The sequence below is a fragment of the Otolemur garnettii genome, unplaced genomic scaffold (assembly GCF_000181295.1).
Source record: "Otolemur garnettii isolate 467f Iridium unplaced genomic scaffold, OtoGar3 scaffold00105, whole genome shotgun sequence".
NCBI lineage: Eukaryota > Metazoa > Chordata > Mammalia > Primates > Galagidae > Otolemur > Otolemur garnettii.
Window position 1 is genome coordinate 2,830,059 of NW_003852500.1, and position 19,148 is coordinate 2,849,206.

Consider the following 19,148-nt stretch of genomic DNA (forward strand, 5'->3'; position numbering starts at 1 on the left):
CTTGAGCCCAGGAGTTGGAGGTTGCTGTGAGCTGTGATGCCACAGCACTCTACCCAGGGGGACAGCTTGAGGCTCTGTCTCAAAAAAAATAAAAAATAAAAAATAAAACAGAAGACCCCAAGCAAGTTCATACTGCAGGGTAACTTCTGACATGTGCTAGAAAGAGAGTATAATAATATACCACGAAATCAGCATTGCTTCAGTGGGTCAAGAACCCAGGCACTGCTTAGCTGAGTCCTTTCCTTAAGGATCACTTGCTCACTGCGAGTGATCCAGGGTTGGGGTCTTATCTGAGTCTCAATAGGACAGGATATGCTTCCAAGCAATAGGGAGGATGAAATTAGTTCATATTCCTAAGTGCAGCAAATAAGTGCATACTGTGGTCATGCGTGATAAAGAATAATCGCTATGACACTTACCGGTCTTTCCTCTTGCAGAAGCTGCCCCGAGTTCGTGAACACCAAGGACCCCTGATCCAGCTTCAGGGTCATCCACCCCAGTGGCAGACAGTCTTCTGCGTTCTGCGTGGGGATGGCCGCCTGGAGTGGTTCAGCCACAAGGAGGTGAGCGGGTGGCCTACATCCCTTCTGCCTCCAGGTCCCTCCATCCACCACCTCCCCCAGAATGGCTTTGGAGTCCATCTCCCAGCATAATTCCCACCTCTCTCAATTACCTGGTATGAACTGAGGGCCCATACATGTTTGGCCTGGGGTGGGCAACTAACCTGCCCCATTCTCTGCTGTGCCAGGTGAGTAAATCAAGACCCAGACTAGGGGTAGGATTGTGGTCAGATTCATGGCCAGTATAGATGCTGTGGTTTAAAGACCTCTTGAGGTCTTTGCAAGTCACACTGGGACCCCTGTGCTTCCCAGCTGGGGAGCGTGGGTAGCTCACTCCTTCCCTGGCATTCAGTTGCCACCTTCATGAAATGGGTTGATGATGTTCCACACTGTGTAAGGCTTTGAGGATTCAATGGGTTGATCCTCAGACAGCACTTGAGACTAGGCCAGTGCATAGTGAGCTAGTGAACACTGCGTGCTCTTACTATGGAGGAAGAAAGGCAGGAAGGGAGAGAGAGAAGGTGGAAGAGGAAGGAAGGTATGGAGGAGAAAGAGGGTGAGTGGGGGGAGAGAAGAGAAAAGAAAGAGAGGGACAGAGGGACAGAAGACTTTTCAGCTAATCTGAAATCTTCCCTTGATCTTTCAGTTGGGACATGAAATTCACAGTTTAGATCTGTCCAAAGTTGGTTTTTGTGTATTTTTGTAGGAATATGAAAGTGGGATTCATCCCCTTGGCTCTGTAGCCCTAACGGGGTACACTCTTCTGACTTCCCAGCATGAATATCTCCGCCTTCTGGATGCTCTCTGCCCAGGTTCCTCTGGTAAGGCCCTGTAGTCTCTAAGAGCACGTTTTTCCACCTGATCACTGTTGATATTTGGAACCAGATCATTCTTTGCGGTGTGGGCCTGTCCTGTGCATTGTAGGATGTTGAGCAGCATCCCTGGCCTCCACTCACTTGATGCCAGTAGCATCCCCCCCACTCCACGTGTGACAAACCAAAAATGTCTCCAGAATTGCAGCATTGCTCCGGGGGAAGCACCCTTGCCCTGGAGAGGAAAAACCCACTTTCACCAGTGTGAGAGGGAGAATCAGGCCAAAAGACCAGAATCAAAATAGCAAAGGATAAAAACAATAAAACCCGGTATCAGCATGCATGTGGGGAGATGGGCACTAACCAGAAGGAAAATTATACAGAGTTGGCTCTGGGTGCACCATTCAGTGGAGATATCCCTCTCTTTCTCTTTCTCTCCTCTCTCTCTCCCTTTCTCTCTCCTTCCTTCTTTCTCTTTCCCCTTTCCTTTCTCTCTTTCATCACAACATGGTACAGAAAAGGGATTAGGGTAAGGAGCAAGAATTTGGGGCATGTACTTGGTGAGTGCTCAGCACAAGACTTGCATTATCTCAGAGTCTGCCCAGCAGCAATGGGGTCCCATCACTAACTACCCCATTCCACAGATGAGGACATTTCACACAGTTAATAAAGGGCAAAGCCAGAATCGCATCCTTTCCTTCAGCCATGGAGCCTGGCTGAGTCCAGAGCCTCACAGCAGAGAGGGCTCTGATCCCATCCCTATTTGGACAGATTGGAGGTGGCTGCCAGAAGCACTGTAATCAGGAGGATGCTGAGGCTGAGAAACAGTGCTGAGATGGATTAGTGATGTCTGCCTTGGGCATACAAGGGACTAAAGTGGTCCTGCTTCTTCCAGGAATATGTCCAGCCCAACCCTGTTGGAGTAAGGATGGCAACTATAAAAATGTGATCGTGATTACTGAGCAACTGCTCATGCCTGGGGTTGCTATACATTTCATGGGTATTTTCTCATAGTGCATGAAGGTATAAAAAATGTGACCTCTTCTGTCTATTTTCAGGGGATCATACACAGGAAAATTCTGACTCTCTCTTGGAAGCACCTGTGAACTTCCCTCTGTTCCTGCATCACCCCTTTCGTCATCACCTCTGCTTCTCTGCAACTACTAGGGAGGCACAGCATGCCTGGAGGCTAGCCCTGCAGGGTGGCATTCGGCTTCGGGGCACAGGTGGGTGCCAGGAAGTATTAGGCAGTGGAGGAGCTTGGGGTTTGGGGTTAGATGGCTCTGCCCTTGCTGGCTGTGGGAGCTCTCCAAGCCTCAATTTCCTTACCCATAAACAGATTGTCAGGGGAGACAGAGAGGGCACCGGGCAGTTATGAGTGACCAGGACTGTAACAGGAACATCTGCCAGGCCCTATAGGAGCTCAGCCTGGAGGTGGCCAGAACTGGCTTCCCAGAGGAGGGGAAGTTGGGTTCTAGAAAAGATGAGGGGACAGCCAGGGGAAAAAGAAGAACACTACAGACACATAAATTTGGCCAGGTTTTTGTACTCAACTGAAGGGGCATCTTGGAGCCACAGCATAGCCTGACAGGCTGTAGCTGCCAGTAGAAGGCTCCTTTTTATAAGTCCCTAACTCAAATAAAGGTGCCTTATGGGTTGGTGGAGCACCAGAGGTAGTCTGTTCCCAGAGGAGTGAACTGCTTGTTCTAAGTTCCAGAGATGGGTGAAACTTGGGTGTTTGGGGACCTGGCAAAGCGGAGGGCTTCCTCCCCTGAGAAGCCAGGCAGGGGAGGGGCTGGAGGGCACTGAGGAGCAGCCCCTCCCAGTCCTGCAGCGAAGCCAAGCCCCTGCTGCCCGGGCCTTCCTGGATGCCGTCCGACTCCACCGGCAGCATCAAGGCCACTTTGGCTACGATGACGCGACCCTGGGCTCGGACGCTGAGGTCAGTACCCCATACACTGCAACGGGATCCTCAGGACCCTTCCTGGCTGGCCGCTGTGCCTATAGCCCCATCTCCGGCAGGTACTGACCGCGGTGCTGATGCAGGAGCTGCTGCCGGCTCTGAGAGCCCAGACTCTGCCAAGCCTGCGGGGAGCCGGCCGCGCCCGTGCTTGGGCCTGGACCGAGGTACTCAGGGCGGGGAGATGGGGTCTAGACCCGGGAGCTCAGGGTTCCCCTTTCCATGATTGTCGCCTAAATTCTCTCCCGGTCTCTCTGCGTCTCTCCCTGTTTCTCTTCCCCATGTCGTGTCTCGGTTCTTTCCCACACTCTTGGTCTGTGTGGGGTCCCCTTGACCGCTGTGGGCAGCTTCTGGACGCCGTCCACGCAGTTGTCCTGGCCAGGGTGTCTGCGGGGCTCCGCGCCTTCCAGCCTGAAAAGGACGAACTGCTCGAGTCCCTGGAAAGGACGATCCGCCCGGACGTGGACCATTTGCTGCAGCTGCGAGCTCGCGTGGCGGAACGGCTGCAGAGTGAGGCCGGGGCCCGGAGGAAGGGGCAGGGCGACGCAGAGAGTGGACCGGTCTTAATGATAAATGGGCGTGGCCTTGGGCCGGGCCTGGACAGGCGGGGTCTGGGCCAAGGGGCCTAGGGAATGGAAGGGAACAGGGAGAGGGTAGAGGACAGGACCTAGAGTCTGTCCCGCGGACACCGAGGTCTGGAGGGGGGCTGTGTTGGAGAAAAGAAAGGGGGGGGGGTCTGGGGCGTGGCCTAAATGGGGAGTGGGCGTGGCCTGAGGCAGAGGCTGGAAGGGACCAGGTCAGGAGGCGGGCCAGAGAAGTTGAGTGAGGTCTGAGGGTAAGCTGGCCAGGGAGAAGAGGGCAAAATGAGGTCGGGAGACCGGTGGACGGAAGGCGGAGACACGGGCAGGGGAGTGTCAAGGTGGCCCCATCACTGTTCAGTAAAAGAGAGAAACCTGGGTTCTAATGCCCAGCTCTACCTCCCAGGTGTGTGCCTTTACTGCAGATGTGAGCCTTTCTGAACCTCAGTTTTCTCACCAAAAAAAACGGGCTAGAAGAGGGTGCTCAGAGTTCGCGCTCCCATCCAGCACACCCTGCTGAGCCCAGAGTCCCCATCTATCCCCCATCCGCGGTGCATCTTGGGGAGGACACTGCAGGGCAGTGTCTTCTATTCCCAGCGGATGTTCAGGGCCTGCTCGAGTCGTGCCTTCGCCGGGAGGTGGACACGCAGCTGCCTCGAGTCACACGGACGCTGCTGGGCACCGTGGAAGCCGTGCTCGAACTGGTACGGAGCCTCCTAGCCCAGGGCATGGACCGCCTGTGCAGCCATCTGCGCCGGAACCCCTCGGGTGCGCGACTGCGCAGGGAGGTGAGCTCTGGTGGGTAGGTGTTCATCTCGCTGATGGGTAATGTGGTCACTTTACAGAAGAGTTGCATGAATCTTGCATCATTCCTGTTTGAAAACTCTCTGAATTTTGTTCTAGACAATTGATTACTTATTGTGTATCCTGGTGAATCCCTCAACCTCACCAGGCGATAGCCATAGGGCACAGTTGAAACATGGGTGGAAAGGAGTCAGATGACAAGAGCAACACTTTAGCAAAATCAATGTAGGGTCATCTTTCCTCCAAACTCCTCTTCCTCCTCTTTCCCTGTTGAGCAATGGCCAATCTTGTCCCTTGAGCCAGAGACTTCTGTTCAATGCAGGTAACTACAGTTACTATGTGTCAGGCAACTTCAACTCATCCTTAAGCCTCTGTTTCATAATCATCTTCTTTGTACTGTCTGTGTTCCCCTTCAGTGCATGCAGTTGCCCATGCTTCCTTTATCACTGCATCATTTATATCCCACTGTGGGTGGTTGTCTATAATTTATCGCCTCCAATTTGTAAGCAAAGACTGAGTTAGAGAACTCCATTTCTGCATCCCCAGGGCCCAACACCACCATCAAGTAGTGTTCATAGATCTGTGTCTAACAGGGACCAACTGTGCTCATTTCTTATCAGTTGTGCCAGCACTGCTTATTGTAATTTTGGAGGTTTTTACCATTTTATGTCCATTACATCATAGTTCACTATCACTTTGTTACAAGCTAGTTTCTTTGCTGACAACAAAGGCAGGATGTGTTTCCATTTGTGTTTCTCTTCTGGTCACTTGTCTGTGGGTTCCTTGGCCTTGCATTTCTACCAATTGACAGTATTTTTCCTTACCAACTGCTGCTGGAGCACAGGTTTACTCATTTGGGGAGATGCCATGGGACCCAGAGATGATGCAGACATGCTACCGAGAGGCTGAGCGGAGCCAGGGGCACTTGGGGCAGCTGGTGGCACGATTTGGCTTCCTGGGGATGCGGAGCTTAGTGTTTGGGACCCAGGATCTCTCACAGAAGGTGAGGGTGAGCAGAAGGCTGGGAAGATGCCAGGTGAGAACAGCAGCCTCCAGTGAGCACTTGCCAAGTGTGCCCTAGGGTGACCATGATGACTGAGACAGACCTGGCCCTTGCTCACTAGGTACCCAGTCTCATCTGGACATGAGCTTGTGACCAGGGAGTGACCTTATGTGGTAGACAGGTCTGTGGTGGGGACTTCCAAGCTTAGACAGTGGTGGGAAGAATGGGGGTGGATGATGTCTGGGTAGAAGGAACAGTTTTGAAAGAACCCATCTCCATTTGGGAGACATGAAGCAGTTTAGAGAGACTACATTTCAAGGGAAGGCAGAAAGGTAAAGATGGATGGACGAGGTGGGTGGGCAGATTGGGCAGGCCTTGAGTACAGGGCTAAGAGGCTGGCTTCTGTCCTAAGGACAGTGGGGAGCCATAGAAGGTGGGTGAGCAGGGGAGAGGCATAACCGGATTCAAGGCTTAGGAAGAACAAGCCATCAGAGGCAGGATGGGAGGAGGCAGGGCAGAATTCTGGAGCAGGAGGGTGGCTGTCAGTGGGGAGAAGCAAGAAGGCCAAGGAGATGATACCTGCTGATGACATGGTGAGTGAAGATGGTAGGGAGTGAGATGACCCACCCAGTGCTGCCTGGTACAGTTGTTCAGTTGTTCAGCCTCAGAGAAGTCTGAGTTCTGGTTGCATCTCTACTCCCCCATCTGGGCACCCAGAAGAAGGGGGCTTTCTGCCAGCTTGCACATAGGCTGCCACAGACTGGACAACCCCTAGCCAGGTCCTGAGATGAAGAGGAGACGGTTGCAGGGAGGTAGCTGACTGGATGCTGAGAAGGGCTAAGTCAGGCGGACATGAGGCCCAAGAAGCCGGAGCATGTGGTCATCATGGCACTTTCTCCCACAGCTCATGGCTGATGCCGTGGCCACCTTCCTGCAGCTGGCTGACCAGTGTCTGACCACAGCCCTGGACTGTGACCAGGCTGCCCAGCAGCTAGAGAAAGTCAGGGGGCGTGTGCTAAAGGTGAGGTCTGTGGGGAGCGGGTGGCAGTTGGCCCGGGTACTCAGGTGGTTACTAAACAGGCCACTGGGTGTGCCATGCAGAAGTTCGAGTCAGACAGCGGGTCGGCGCAGAAGAAGTTCATTCGGGGCTGGGTGTTGTGCATTTTCTTGCCTTTTGTGCTGAGTCAACTTGATCCAAGCCGCAAAAAGGTGAGCTCATGGGGAGGGAACACAGGCAGGTCCTACACAGTGTGACTGTGCATCTATGTCTCTCTGTAAAGTGGAGAGAATGCTCTGAGATCATCAGAGACTTTTGTCCCCAAACCCTGGAGCTGGGTTGGGTGCCCTCTGCTTCCTCCATGGCAGTGCTCTTTCTTTACCCTGTGTCTGCCATGGAGAGTTGGTGTGGGTCCCATCTGCTACATATCATGAGGTCATACATAAGAAGGGACGATAGGATAGGTATGTGTTAGCGGGGGGAGTGGGGTGGGGTTGCCAGGTAAGAAATGATGCTTGGGAAGCAGTTGACTGGAGTGCAAGCCATGCTCCTGGAAGGGCGTTCCAGGTAGAGGGAATAGCATGTGAAAATGCCCTAAGGCCAGACCGTACCAAGTGAGTTGAAGAAACAGTGAGGAGGTGGGTGTGGCTGGAGCTCAATGAGTGAGGGGGTGAGGAGGTGAGAAGGTGAGGGGGATGTCAGAGGGCCTCGGCACACAAGCCAGGGGCACCAGCTGAGGGTCTGATGCATGTACTAACAGTGTCCTCTAGAGCTGTAGTCCCCAACCCCTGGGCCAAGGACCACTACCGGTCTATGGTCTTTTAGGAACCCGGCTACACAACAGGAGGTGAGCAGTGGGCAAGTGAGGGAAGCTTCGTCTGTATTCACAGCCACTCCCCATTACATCACCACCTGAGCTCTGATTTCTGTCTCATCCCTCCTTCACCACCCCAGTCCATGGAAAAATTGTCTTCTATGAAACCAGTCCCTGGTGGTTTCAAAAGCTTGGAGACTGCAGCTCTAGAGGAAGTGTCTGTGGGAGGTCACAGACACCCTCTCTATTCCCTGTGAGGTGTATTTATTTTGTCCCATTAATCCCCTCAATCTTTACAACACCCTAAGGAATATGTTAGGCAGCTCATTTTAAAGATTAGAGAACTGAGACCCAAAGCCTCCTAGCTTATCAATGCCAGGGCTGGGGCTCAAATCTATGTCATGGGCCTCCAGTGGCCCTCTCTTTCAGCCTAGCCACTAATCCACTCTGGTTCCAGGAGCTGCCTGATTTTGAGGGGGATGTCCTTGCTGTGGGTAGCCAGGCCCTGACCACTGAGAACATCTATGAGGATATCATCCAGAAGGTCTTGCTGCAGAGAATCAACCAAGGTGAGCCCTGCCCTGCCATGGCTTAGGGCAGTGGTTCTCAACCTTCCTAATGCTGCGAGCCTTTAATACAGTTCTTGTGGGTTGCAACCCACAGGTTGAGAACCGTTGGCTTAGAGGAACCTGGTTTCCCTTGATGTCCCCTGACTATATGTGATGACCCCCATATTTGCCCTTTGAACTCAGGTCAGGAATGGGCCAATGGAGGTCCAAGGATAGAGGAACTCAGAGGGGCAGTGATGGTGGAAGCTCTTTGCAGGAGGGTGTACTGGAGTGAGGCTTTGAGGCCTATGTAGGAGTTCTCAAAGTGAGAAAGAGGCAGAGTTCAAAAACTAAACATAGACATTTTCATTTATTCACTCAAAACCACTCTCTGTTTTTCTCTGGGCTGGAATTGAGGCTCCTGAGAGTTCTGAGATGTGGGGTAGGGCTCCTAGGAGCTCCTGGGCTTGGAAGTGGCTCCAGAAACATCTTTCTACCTCCTAGCTTGTCACTTCACTCATGAACCTATACCCAGGACCACTGAAATGTGTGCACTAATGTGGAGTGAACATTATGCAGTGATGATACAGGGACTGGCAGCATCTGTGGAGCTGGTGCTCCACCAGGGGGAGGGGGAGGCTGGAAGCTTCTGGAGTGGATATGCAGGTGTTTGAATGACAACAGAGAAGTTTAAACTTTATTGTGCAGGCAATGGGGAGCCATGGACAAGGTGTGAGCTAAAGGTAACAGAAGCCAGATTGGAAGCTAGGGAGGGGGGCGAGGCTACAGTCCTGGGTACATAGAATAGTCTCAAACAAGGGGAAGCAGCCAAGGGGACACAGACCAGGAGTGGAGTCAAGGTGAGAGCTGGACGTGTCAAAGTGGTTGGCTTGTTGGCTTGAGATATCACTAAGTGCATGAGAAGGGGCCACATCCAGGGAGCATGTGTAGAGTACAGAGATGAATCTCAAAGAGCCCATATTTGAAGGACACAAAGAAGAAGAAGGGACATAGAAGGTGCAGTCAGAGAGGTGAAAGAAACCCAGAAATGATGGGGTCCTGGGAGTGAGGGAATAAGGATGAGGATGTGTCTTTGGTCTTAAGACAAGAATTGAGTTCCCCTAACTCAGAAGTTTTATGTTGAAGAAAGCTAGTCTGTGACTACAAAATTAATCCATAAATGTGTAACCTCAATGAGTTTCTGTTCCTAGAGACTTTACTGTTCTTGAGAGTTTCCATCTTCAATTGATTTGTGATGTCAGCCCAGAGCAGCATATTACAAATTTGAGCTAGCTCAACAAAGCCTGCAGGGATTAGTTAGGAATGTCTGCCCCAGGCACAAGTATCGAGAGAGGCCCTACGTGAGCCATTTGTTTAGGATTTCTGGTTGAGACATGTGTGTTCTTTCTGTCAAAATGCATGGAAGCTGTTTAATGTCTGGGTTTCCCTATATGTGTTCAGGAATTTATCTCTTGTTTCAGAATTGAAAAAGGCCCTTGGTGCCAGTGATGTATCCTGCACTCTGGCTGGCTATTCAGAGACCCCATGGGAGAAGGAGCAAGGGGAAGAAGCCAAGGGGACATAGACCAGGAGTGGAGTCAGGTGAGGCTCTCACAGACTCCTGGGCCATTTTAGTGAATTACTAGGAGAAGGATTGGGGATTTGGGTGTATGTGCAGAGTATATGTGATTGTCATGAGTGAGGGTTTGTGGATGAAACAGCATGTACTTTGTCTTCTGACCCAGCCAGAATGGCCAAGATCATGGTGAACAAGGGTGATGGGAAGCCACGAGATGTGTCTGAGCCACAGAAAGACTCTAAATCCAGGCTCTGACCTGCACATGGGCTCAGCTCTCAGGAGCTGAAATTGTGATGAATTTTTGTCTCATCTCTAACAACAGGATTCAATGCTTGCCAGCAGCTACTATTTCTTGTTTCAACTTGGAAAGCCAGATTATAGTGATGGGGGCCGTAGGTCTTCCACCAGCAAGGGTTCTGAAAGATGGGCATAATTTGGGGGTAGTTTGATATGCAGCAGTAGTTAATACATTCCCTGCCTGATTTGGGCCAGCAACCTATGGTCAATCCCTACAGATAAATTTATCAATATTAACATTAACTTGTATAAGTGGTTAAACAGTCTTAGAAAGACTTCTGGGTATTAGAATATTTAGAGCTTTGCAACTGGGGATGAGGGATTGTGTATGGGCCTCTGAATCTATTTAATTAGAACCTAACAGATGGGTGTTTGGTTTCTAGTCTTCTATACTGACAGTTAATGCCATAAGAAATAACATTGTACAAACTTTTCATGCAAGTGCAGGTTTGCATGGGTAAATCCTCAACTGGGAAATCTCAGGATTTAAAGTATGTGTGTTTGTTTTCAATGGTGGTCTCCAGGGAGGTCTCCAACTCTAGCCTAGAAGTTTAGGAGTTATTTTTAGTTCCTTATCTGAGAACCTTTGGTTCCTCCCCTTCACCTACTTATCTTCTGCCTGTTTATAGTCATTTTAATTAAGGCTTTTTTGCTAAGCTCCCATTTATTGAGCATTTATTACATGCCAGGCTGTCATTTCTCCTGTTTGGGTTTTGGGTATCCTTATACTTCCATTTTACAGATGAAGAAACTGAGCCTCAGAGAGACAGAGGGCCTTGCCCCATGCAGCCAGTCTTTAGTCCCCAGGTCCAGTCAACTCTGCCCACTGCCTCCTTGAGGAACATTCCAGAGCTGAATCTTTACCCACATCCCTCCTCACTTCTATTGAATAAATATCTACAAGTTGAATTTCTGGGCCAATGCATATACACTATTCTAGGCTTTTGTAACTTTTGTGCTTTCAGAAAAGCTGTATGTTTTTATACCCCCACCAGCAGCATTTGCAAATTTTCTCCAAGTCATTTTTTCTTTTCTTTTCTTTTTTTTTTTAGAGACAGAGTCTCATTTTGTCACCCCCGGTAGAGTATGGTGGTGTCACAGCTCATAGCAACCTCCAGCTCTTGGGCTTAGGCAATTCTCTTGCCTCAGTCTCCTACAGGCGCCCACCACAATGCCCAGCTATTTTTTTGTTGCAATTTTGGCGGAGGCTGGGTTTGAACCCCCCCACCTTCGGTATATGAGGCTGGCGCCTTGCTCACTGAGCCACAGGCACCACCCTGCAAATCCTTTTTAAACACTAAGACTTTTCATAAAAGGAAAAAAAAAACCCTGTCAATTAGACACACACCTCATTTCATTTTGGATTTCTTTAATGACTAACTTGAAGTTAAAATGTATTCATTGGCCATTATATGTTTGTGGGATTTTGTTTTTAGTGAATTTCCTGTTCATAGCTTTTACTTACTTTTCAAGGGTGTTTATCTCTTTCTTATTGATATTTGTTAACTCTTTGTAAATGAGGATATTAATGCTTTGTGATACAGGTTACAGATTTCTCCCTCCTCAGCTTGCTATAAGCATTTTGGATTTGTTTATTAGCTCCAAATCTTAATTTAGTATCAAATTTCCCAGTTGGGAAAGAAGCTTTTACTTCTCTGCTTGCCAGAAAAGACATCTGCTCACTTGAGGTTGGCAGCTTCTCCACTGTCACGAGCTTTCCAGCTGCTTCCGGAGTGGTTTCGACAGGGACTTCCCTCATGTTCTTCTTTCAGGGGGACTTTGCATGCTCTGTGGAGATGGTTTCCTTCTATTCTGTTCTGGATTTTCCAGCCTCTCCCAAGAGAATGAGATAGAATTCTAACTCTTTGCCAGAGTTTTCCCTCCAATTCTAACTTCTGCCATACATGTGCACTTCAGTTTCTTTCAGCTATCTTCCTTCTACCCGGGACAGGATATGGATGTTAATTCTGGTAAACCTACAGCAACAAAAATTTGTCATACCGCCCCCTCTGAGAAAACCATTGTTTGCCCATGGTCTAAATCCTTCCACATGGCATGCATTGTTTTTTACTTAATCTGAAGGATCTTTTCTCATCAAATCTATAGAGTGTAAACTTGTTTTTATCTTTTTGTGGAAAGTTTCACTTATACCCCTGGGTGCCCCTACTTGGATTCAGCAGTGAAGAGGCTTAGGCCCACCCCACTGCCTGGCTGCCCCTCCCCATCACCTGTAACCTATTAAGATCGGACTGCGTTCCAGAAACAGCCAAACAATTTGCATAGATGATTATTGAAGAAAAAAAGGAAAACAGAAGCACAGTCGAGAGAAGTGGAGGAGGAGGATGGAAGAGCAGGGGGAGGAGAGTATCACGTGACACCCCTCATTTCTCCCCCGCCCCACCAGAAGGGAGACCCTTGGGCTTGGCAGGGGCTTTGCAAGTTACGCCCACTCTTTTCGTTAAGCTTCAGGCCCTGACTGTAGTGTACATTGCGACGCTCTGCCTGCACCCTGAATTTTAAGTAATATTAAACCTTCCTCCTCCCCACTAATAAATATCTGAGCATCATTATTAAAACTTGATTTTTTTTTTTTTTTTGAGACGGAGCCTCAAGCTATCCCCCTGGGTAGAGTGCCGTGGCATCACACTCACAGCAACCTTCAACTCCTGGGCTCAAGGGAGTCTCCTGCCTCAGCCTCCCAAGTAGCTGGGACCACAGGCGCCCGCCACAACGCCCGGCCATTTTTTTGGTTGCAGCCATCATTGTTGTTTGGCGGGCCCGGGCTGGGGATTCGAACCCGCCACCTTAGGTGTATGTGGCTGGCGCCTTAGCCGCTTGAGCCACAGGCGCCGAGCCTAAAACTTGATTTTTTAGATATGGCACACCACTTAGGTGCGGGACACAATTATAATAGGGACTCTACCTGACAAATGTAAACATTGTACCCTCACATTAACCTGAAATTAAAAAAAATGATACAAACACAATCAATTATAAAAGAGTATTGGAAAACAATCCTTTGGTAGCATTTACTTGGAGACACCAATCCCACCGTCCGAAGAACAGGTGCTGCATGTTCCACAGGTTCCAGCATCATCGTCCATCTTTACGTCAACACTGCAGGACCTCTATGATCTCATTTTACAGATGGACAAACTGAGGCTCACACACAGCGAGCTCACGGCTGGGGCTGGATTTGAAGCCAGGTCCGTGGACTTTAGGACCTTCATGACCAACAACCCTCAAGGATATACCGGAGACGTCGGGGATCAGGATGGCAAAACCCATGTTGCAGCAGAGAAAACTGAGGCTCAGATCTTTCGGGTCCCAAACCAGGTCCTAAGTAGCCAGGGCCTCTTAGTGGCACAGCTCGGGTCTTTTAACAGAGGGAAGTTGGACGGTGCACCTGGCAGAGCTGTGGAAGCTGGCGCTCGGAGGCAGGGCAGGACCCAGAGCCACTTGTGTTCCGAAGTGTTCCAAGTGCTCTGTGCCTTTAAGGTGGGAACGAGGGTGGAGCATTCTGGGCGGGCATAAATGACGTCTCATTTGGCTTCGGAACGGAGGCAGTCTGGAGGCGGGGCCTGACGCCTGACTTCCCGCCAGGCGTGCTCCTCCCCTTTAAGGCGCACTACAAGGGCTGGGCCCCGATGACTTCTTCAAGGCGCGGCCGGCGCCCGGCGGCAGAAAAAGCGGCTTAAAGGCGACGCGTGGCGCTATGGCGGCGGCCCCACGGGCGTGCCGGCGGCGCTGGCGGCCGCTGCCGGCGCTGCTGCTGTTACTACTGCTGGTGCCACCGCCTCCGGGGGGCCCACCAGGCACCGCCGCCTACTTCCCTGAGGAGCGCTGGAACCCAGAGTCGCCGCTGCAGGCGCCGCGCGTGCTCATAGCTCTACTGGCTCGAAACGCGGCCCACGCGCTGCCCACCACGCTGGGTGCGCTTGAGCGGCTGCGGCACCCCCCAGAGCGCACGGCGCTATGGTGAGCCGGGCCCGCTGCCCCCCACCGGGGCTGGGCCGCGCTGTGCCTTGTTTGCTGTATCCTCATCGTGGTGGGTCCACGCGTGTCCCCTGCCTGTTGCCCTCCCATTGGGACGGTCTGGCTCCTTTTCTGCTTGCTGCCACTCCTTTTTGGCGGGCCAGATCCTTCCCCCTATTAAGACGGGCGGGATCCACGTTCTGCCTGTTGTCTCGTTTGGAGTGGGCCGGGCCATTGCGCCCTGCCTGCGGGCTCCCCCATTAGGGCAGAGCCCCAAGCCGGGACCGATGCCTGGTACTAACTGACTACCTTTGCAGTACGTACAGTCCCAAAGATCAGCTGAAACTCTTACTAGGGAGTTGCCATGGCGTACAACTAACCGAAACTTGCTCGAGCTCCTGCTGTTATTTTGGCGCATGAGCCAAAGTGGATTGGCGGGCCTAGGCAGACCCCTGCCCTCTGGCTGGGGCAGGTGGGGTAAAGGCGTAGATGCTTCTTGGGAGGAGAATGGGGCACAGCCATGAAGAAGGCTCAGATTGGTAATTTTTTGCCCCCTGCCCCAGTTTCCTCACGGAAAAGATGAGTGTATTAATACAATTCTTTTGGGTTTGCATCTGAAGTGTAACCAGTTCATAGATGTGAAGCGCTTGTGCACTTGGCTCTCAGTGACAGGAGCTTGGTTATTATTTTTATTACCGTTATTACTGCTGCAGTTATTGTCGACTTAATTTATCAGGAAGAATTAGCTCTCGGTTCCATAGTCAAACTAGGCTAGAAGTCTCTTCCCTCCTCTCTCAGATTCTCCATTCTGCATAATCCAAGCATACAATTGATGCTTAACAAACATTTTTTAAGTGAATGAGTAACCACAGCCCACTATGAGGTGGTGTTACTGATAGGAGAGAACAAAGGAAGGGAGAATGGGTGGTTTATAATATGTGAACTTTTAAAAGTTATACATACTTGATACTGAATGTGGTTTTGGAATCCTAGATACCCACTAATAAAACCACCAGTTGCTAATGTGTTTTTCCATAATTAGCTTGTTTAATACCCTCCAGGGCTTGGTGAACTAAGTCTTGTCTTCACTCCAGTGTTATAGATGAGGAAACCGAGGAATGGAAGGAGGAAAGTGTCCTGCCCAGGGGTATATAGCTGTTGGAAGACTGAGCCAGGATGTGGAGCCAGAGCTTCCCCAATGCTAGTTTTCCCTTAGTTTCTCCAACTGTGCCAATTGTCTCCTCTTGCTGGCAGGGTGGCTACGGACCACAACATGGACAACACATCAGCCGTGCTGCGGGAGTGGCTAGTGGCTATGAAGAGTTTATACCATTCTGTGGAATGGAGGCCAGCAGAGGAACCCAGGTGAATTCTGGGCCCTTCATGGAGTCCCCCACTATGACTGTGTTATACCTCTGCTTATGCACCCTGTATGGCCCCCCACTGCCCCAGGACAGAACCCCAGGCCCTTAGCCTCTGAATCTCCAGCCCAGTTGTTCAGCTTTAAGCTCTGGCTACTCTGACCTGACCTGCCCTCGGCTTCACAAATAGGTCATAATCTTCCTGCCAGAACTTTGCCCAAGCTGTTGGCTCCACCTAGAATCCATTCACTCCCTTGATCTTCTGGTGGCCTCCCACTGCTTTAGTTCCTTCTCAGTCTCAGCCCTAGCACTTGTCTGCTGTTTAGTTGTCCCATGAGCCCCTAGGCAGCATGGAACCCCAGTTCTTTTCATTGTGTCACAGTTTTTATTTCTTTACCTACTTGATACAAAGACCAGCCTCTGATCCTGCAAGGACAGGCTCTAAGTGTTTCTGCTCTGTGCTCTGTTCCTCTCCCGGCTGCTTCCCTTTTATTTTTAGTGGAGATGCAGTCTCACTGTTGAACTTCTGAGCTCAAGTGATTCTCCCATCTTAGCCTCCCAGAATGCTAGGCTTACAGGTGTGAGCCACCCATGCCAGGCCCTAGCTGCGTCCCTTCACTCTCAGAGATGTCCCTGCTTGGCATTAGAGGCCCTTTTCCCCTGACCAGCCACTCTGAGCTTTCTTACTAACTTCCAGGTTGCTTTTGTACAAGCTGTGCCATCTGCCAGGGACATGTTCCCTCCTTCCCAGCCTTGAGATCAGCTTACATATTCCCTCCTCCAGGAAGCCCTCTCTGATTACTCCCAATGTGGCTCAGGCTCTCTCTGGACTCTAACTAACAGTGCCCTCTGCCCACCCCCACATCATAGCTGCCTCTTCACAGGTCCTACCCAGATGAAGAGGGCCCCAAACACTGGTCTGACTCTCGCTATGAGCACATCATGAAGTTGCGCCAGGCAGCCCTGAAATCAGCTCGGGACATGTGGGCTGATTATATCTTGGTGAGTGTCTCAGCCAGCTGGCCATGATGGGGAGGTCTGGGTGTCCCTAGGGAAGGTAGAACAGCAGGATGTGGGGATCATCCTTAGCCCCATTTTGCAGAAGGGTAAACTGAGGCTTAGAGGGGGTAATATGCTTGAGGTGACACAGCTATTCAGTGGGATAGTTTGGATTCATTCGATCTTGAACCACCTGGGTCCTAAGTGCCAGTTCATAATCATCAGGAATGAATGGACTTTGGTGTTCCCAATAGTCCCTTGTGTTTGGATACCTGGATTATCTCCATTTTTATTACCATTGTGCCTGATTGGGTTACTTCCCAGAAACTCCCCAGCAGAAGGATGGGGTTGGGGGCTGGGAGTTGTTGGTGACAATGTGCTGACTTCCACTTCCTCCTCTGGGCCCACCAGTTGCCTGATGAGGAAGGGGATCATTGAGTCTTAAATGCAGTAATGTCAGGGTAAGTGTCCTCAGGCCACCACCCTTCTGTGAGCTCTTTTTGTCTTTCCTCTTAAGTAGGGCATGATGGTGCCCCATCCCCTCCCTGATACAGGTGGGAGGATGCTGATGGGCCAGCTCGCCAGGGAGGTGAAGGGCAGTGACAGTGCCTGTCCTTGGTTCTATCTTCATGCCATGTTGTGAGCTGTGGTCTCCACCTTATTTATCACTGAACACTTATCTGTGCTGTGCCACTGTACCAGCCTCGTGCCTGGCCCCAGGGACCAGGACAAGCTTAATCATCTTCTTAGTCTCCTAAGAAAGGTAGATGAGAACAGGAAACTAATAAAATTGAGAGAGGAAATACCAGAATGCAACTGGACACAGAAGAAAATGTAAAAAGATAATTTACAGTGTGTTCAATTCCCAGGACCTCCTGCAATAAAGCAACTCAAACCGGGTGGCTTAAAACAATGGAAATTTGGTATCTCCCAAATTTGGGAGGCTGGAAGTCTGGAGTCAGGGTGTTAGCAGGGCTGAGCACCCTGCCTCTTCCAGTGTCTGTTGGCTGCTAGAATCCTTGGGAGTGGTCACCCACCTTTTCTCTGTGTCTCTTCTACAAGGACACCAAGCCTGGGATTTAGGGCACACACTAATCCAGTGTGACCTCATCTTAACTTACATCTTAGTTACACCTGCAGAGACCTTGTTCCCAAATAAGAGCATACACATATTCATAAACACCAGAAGTTCAGACTTCAACAGATCTTTTTGGGGGGCCGCCAATCAACCCACAGCATATGGTGCAACCAGGGTAGGGTGATGAGTGAGCAGGTCTCCTGAGGAGGGGACCCAAGCAGAGACCTGAAAGAGTGAAGGAGCCAGTCTGGGGCAGAGATTTGGGGTGCAGTGATTGGGACTGGAGAATTGTGTACACGGCAAACAGAGCAGCATGGGGAGCTAGCCTGGGCATTCAAGGAATGAAGTAAGGTAGGCCATAATGATGGAGTGGTGGGTATGGACCAACTATACAGGCCAAGGGAGAAATCTGTCTTCTACTTGTGGGATACTGGGGAGCTATGGAGGGTGTATGAGCAGGGAAAGGCTGTGTTCTGATTTTAGAATTCAGAAGGCCCCATGGTTGCTATGGGGAACAAGAGCCACATACTCTGGCAGGAAGTCAGAATAGAGGCTGGGACTGAGCCCAGACCTGTATGGGGTTGGGGCTGTGAAGAAAGGGTAGGGATTTGGGATGATCCAGACCTGTATGGGGTTGGGGTTATGAAGAAAGGGTAGGGGTTTGGATTGAGTGGTGAAGGTGCTGTGAAGGACAGGCTTGCTTTGGGACTGGATATGAATTTTACAGATGAGGAGGTAGAGACTTAAAGAGGTGACAACTTGCCTGGTGGCGTTCTCAGAACTAGCAAGGCACAGAGGTGGATTTGGTACCTTCTGGAACCTTCCAGAACCTTCTGGCACAGAGCTGCCTTGTCCTGCTACCCTGGATTTTGCTTTTGTGGTTTGAGGTTGGCTGCTTTTCATTTTTTTTCCCTCCCTTCAGTAAACCTGGGTGGAACTCAAACGTATTCAAATCTCAAAGCAGCTTTTGACACAAAAATTATGTTTTTGTAATTGGGGATTTTGGAAGTCCATATTGGGATATGAAATTGTTTGTCCAATATTTTAAGATTTTTATTAGAAGGGCCCTTTCCTGCCCTCTGTTTTTATAAAAGCTATGGATGTTACTTATACATATAAAAAAGCCCTAAATATCTGAAGCTTAAGAAAGGAAACTAAGCTAATTTCGGTTTGCCACCTGGAGAGATCTATTATACCTTCTACTTTTTTGTTTTAATTGGAGTAAAACTCATATAACATGAAATTAATTGTTTTAAAGTATACAGTTCGGGCCTGGCACAGTGGCTCACACCTATAATTCTAGCACTCTGGAAGGCCAGGGCAGGTGGATTGCCTGAGCTCAGGAATTTAAGACCAGCCTAAGCAAGAGCGAGACCCCATATCAACTAAAAATAGAAAAATTAGCTGGGTATTGTGGCTGGAGCCTGTAGTCCTAGCTACTTGGAAGGCAGAGCAAGAGGATTGCTTGAACACAGGAGTTTGAGATTGCTGTGATGTCATGGCACTCTAGCCAGTGCAACAGAGTGAGACTGTCTCAAAAAACAAACAAAAAAAAGTATATAGTTCAATGGCATTTAGTACATTCACTATGTTATACAACCATCACCTCTGTCTAGTTCCAGAATATTTCTGGCCCCTCAAGAGGAGACCCCATCTCATTAGCAGTCACTCCCCCACCCCAGTCCCTGGCAGCTCTAATCTGCTGTCTATGGATTTGCCTGTTCTGGATATTTCATATCAATGGAATCATCCACTGTCTGGCTTTTTTTTTTTTTTTTTTTTT

At 50.1% G+C, this 19,148-nt stretch overlaps 2 protein-coding genes across 2 annotated transcripts in view; both read left to right on the forward strand.

Moving 5' to 3' along the window:
* The window catches only part of FAM129C (family with sequence similarity 129 member C), a 13,948-nt gene extending 3,148 nt beyond the window's left edge, over positions 1–10,800 (forward strand). Inside the window, exons 3-15 of the mRNA XM_012809447.2 lie at positions 438–563; positions 1,267–1,381; positions 2,431–2,598; positions 3,199–3,314; positions 3,395–3,499; positions 3,680–3,842; positions 4,508–4,698; positions 5,559–5,717; positions 6,622–6,738; positions 6,819–6,926; positions 7,986–8,097; positions 9,558–9,678; positions 10,695–10,800. Coding sequence (XP_012664901.1) covers positions 438–563; positions 1,267–1,381; positions 2,431–2,598; positions 3,199–3,314; positions 3,395–3,499; positions 3,680–3,842; positions 4,508–4,698; positions 5,559–5,717; positions 6,622–6,738; positions 6,819–6,926; positions 7,986–8,097; positions 9,558–9,661 — 1,584 coding nt within the window. The 3' untranslated portion in view covers positions 9,662–9,678; positions 10,695–10,800. The remainder of the gene's footprint in view (positions 1–437; positions 564–1,266; positions 1,382–2,430; positions 2,599–3,198; positions 3,315–3,394; positions 3,500–3,679; positions 3,843–4,507; positions 4,699–5,558; positions 5,718–6,621; positions 6,739–6,818; positions 6,927–7,985; positions 8,098–9,557; positions 9,679–10,694) is intronic.
* A 2,745-nt stretch (positions 10,801–13,545) lies between these two features.
* The window catches only part of COLGALT1 (collagen beta(1-O)galactosyltransferase 1), a 22,051-nt gene continuing 16,448 nt past the window's right edge, over positions 13,546–19,148 (forward strand). Inside the window, exons 1-3 of the mRNA XM_003796549.3 lie at positions 13,546–13,930; positions 15,182–15,292; positions 16,173–16,290. Coding sequence (XP_003796597.1) covers positions 13,668–13,930; positions 15,182–15,292; positions 16,173–16,290 — 492 coding nt within the window. The 5' untranslated portion in view covers positions 13,546–13,667. The remainder of the gene's footprint in view (positions 13,931–15,181; positions 15,293–16,172; positions 16,291–19,148) is intronic.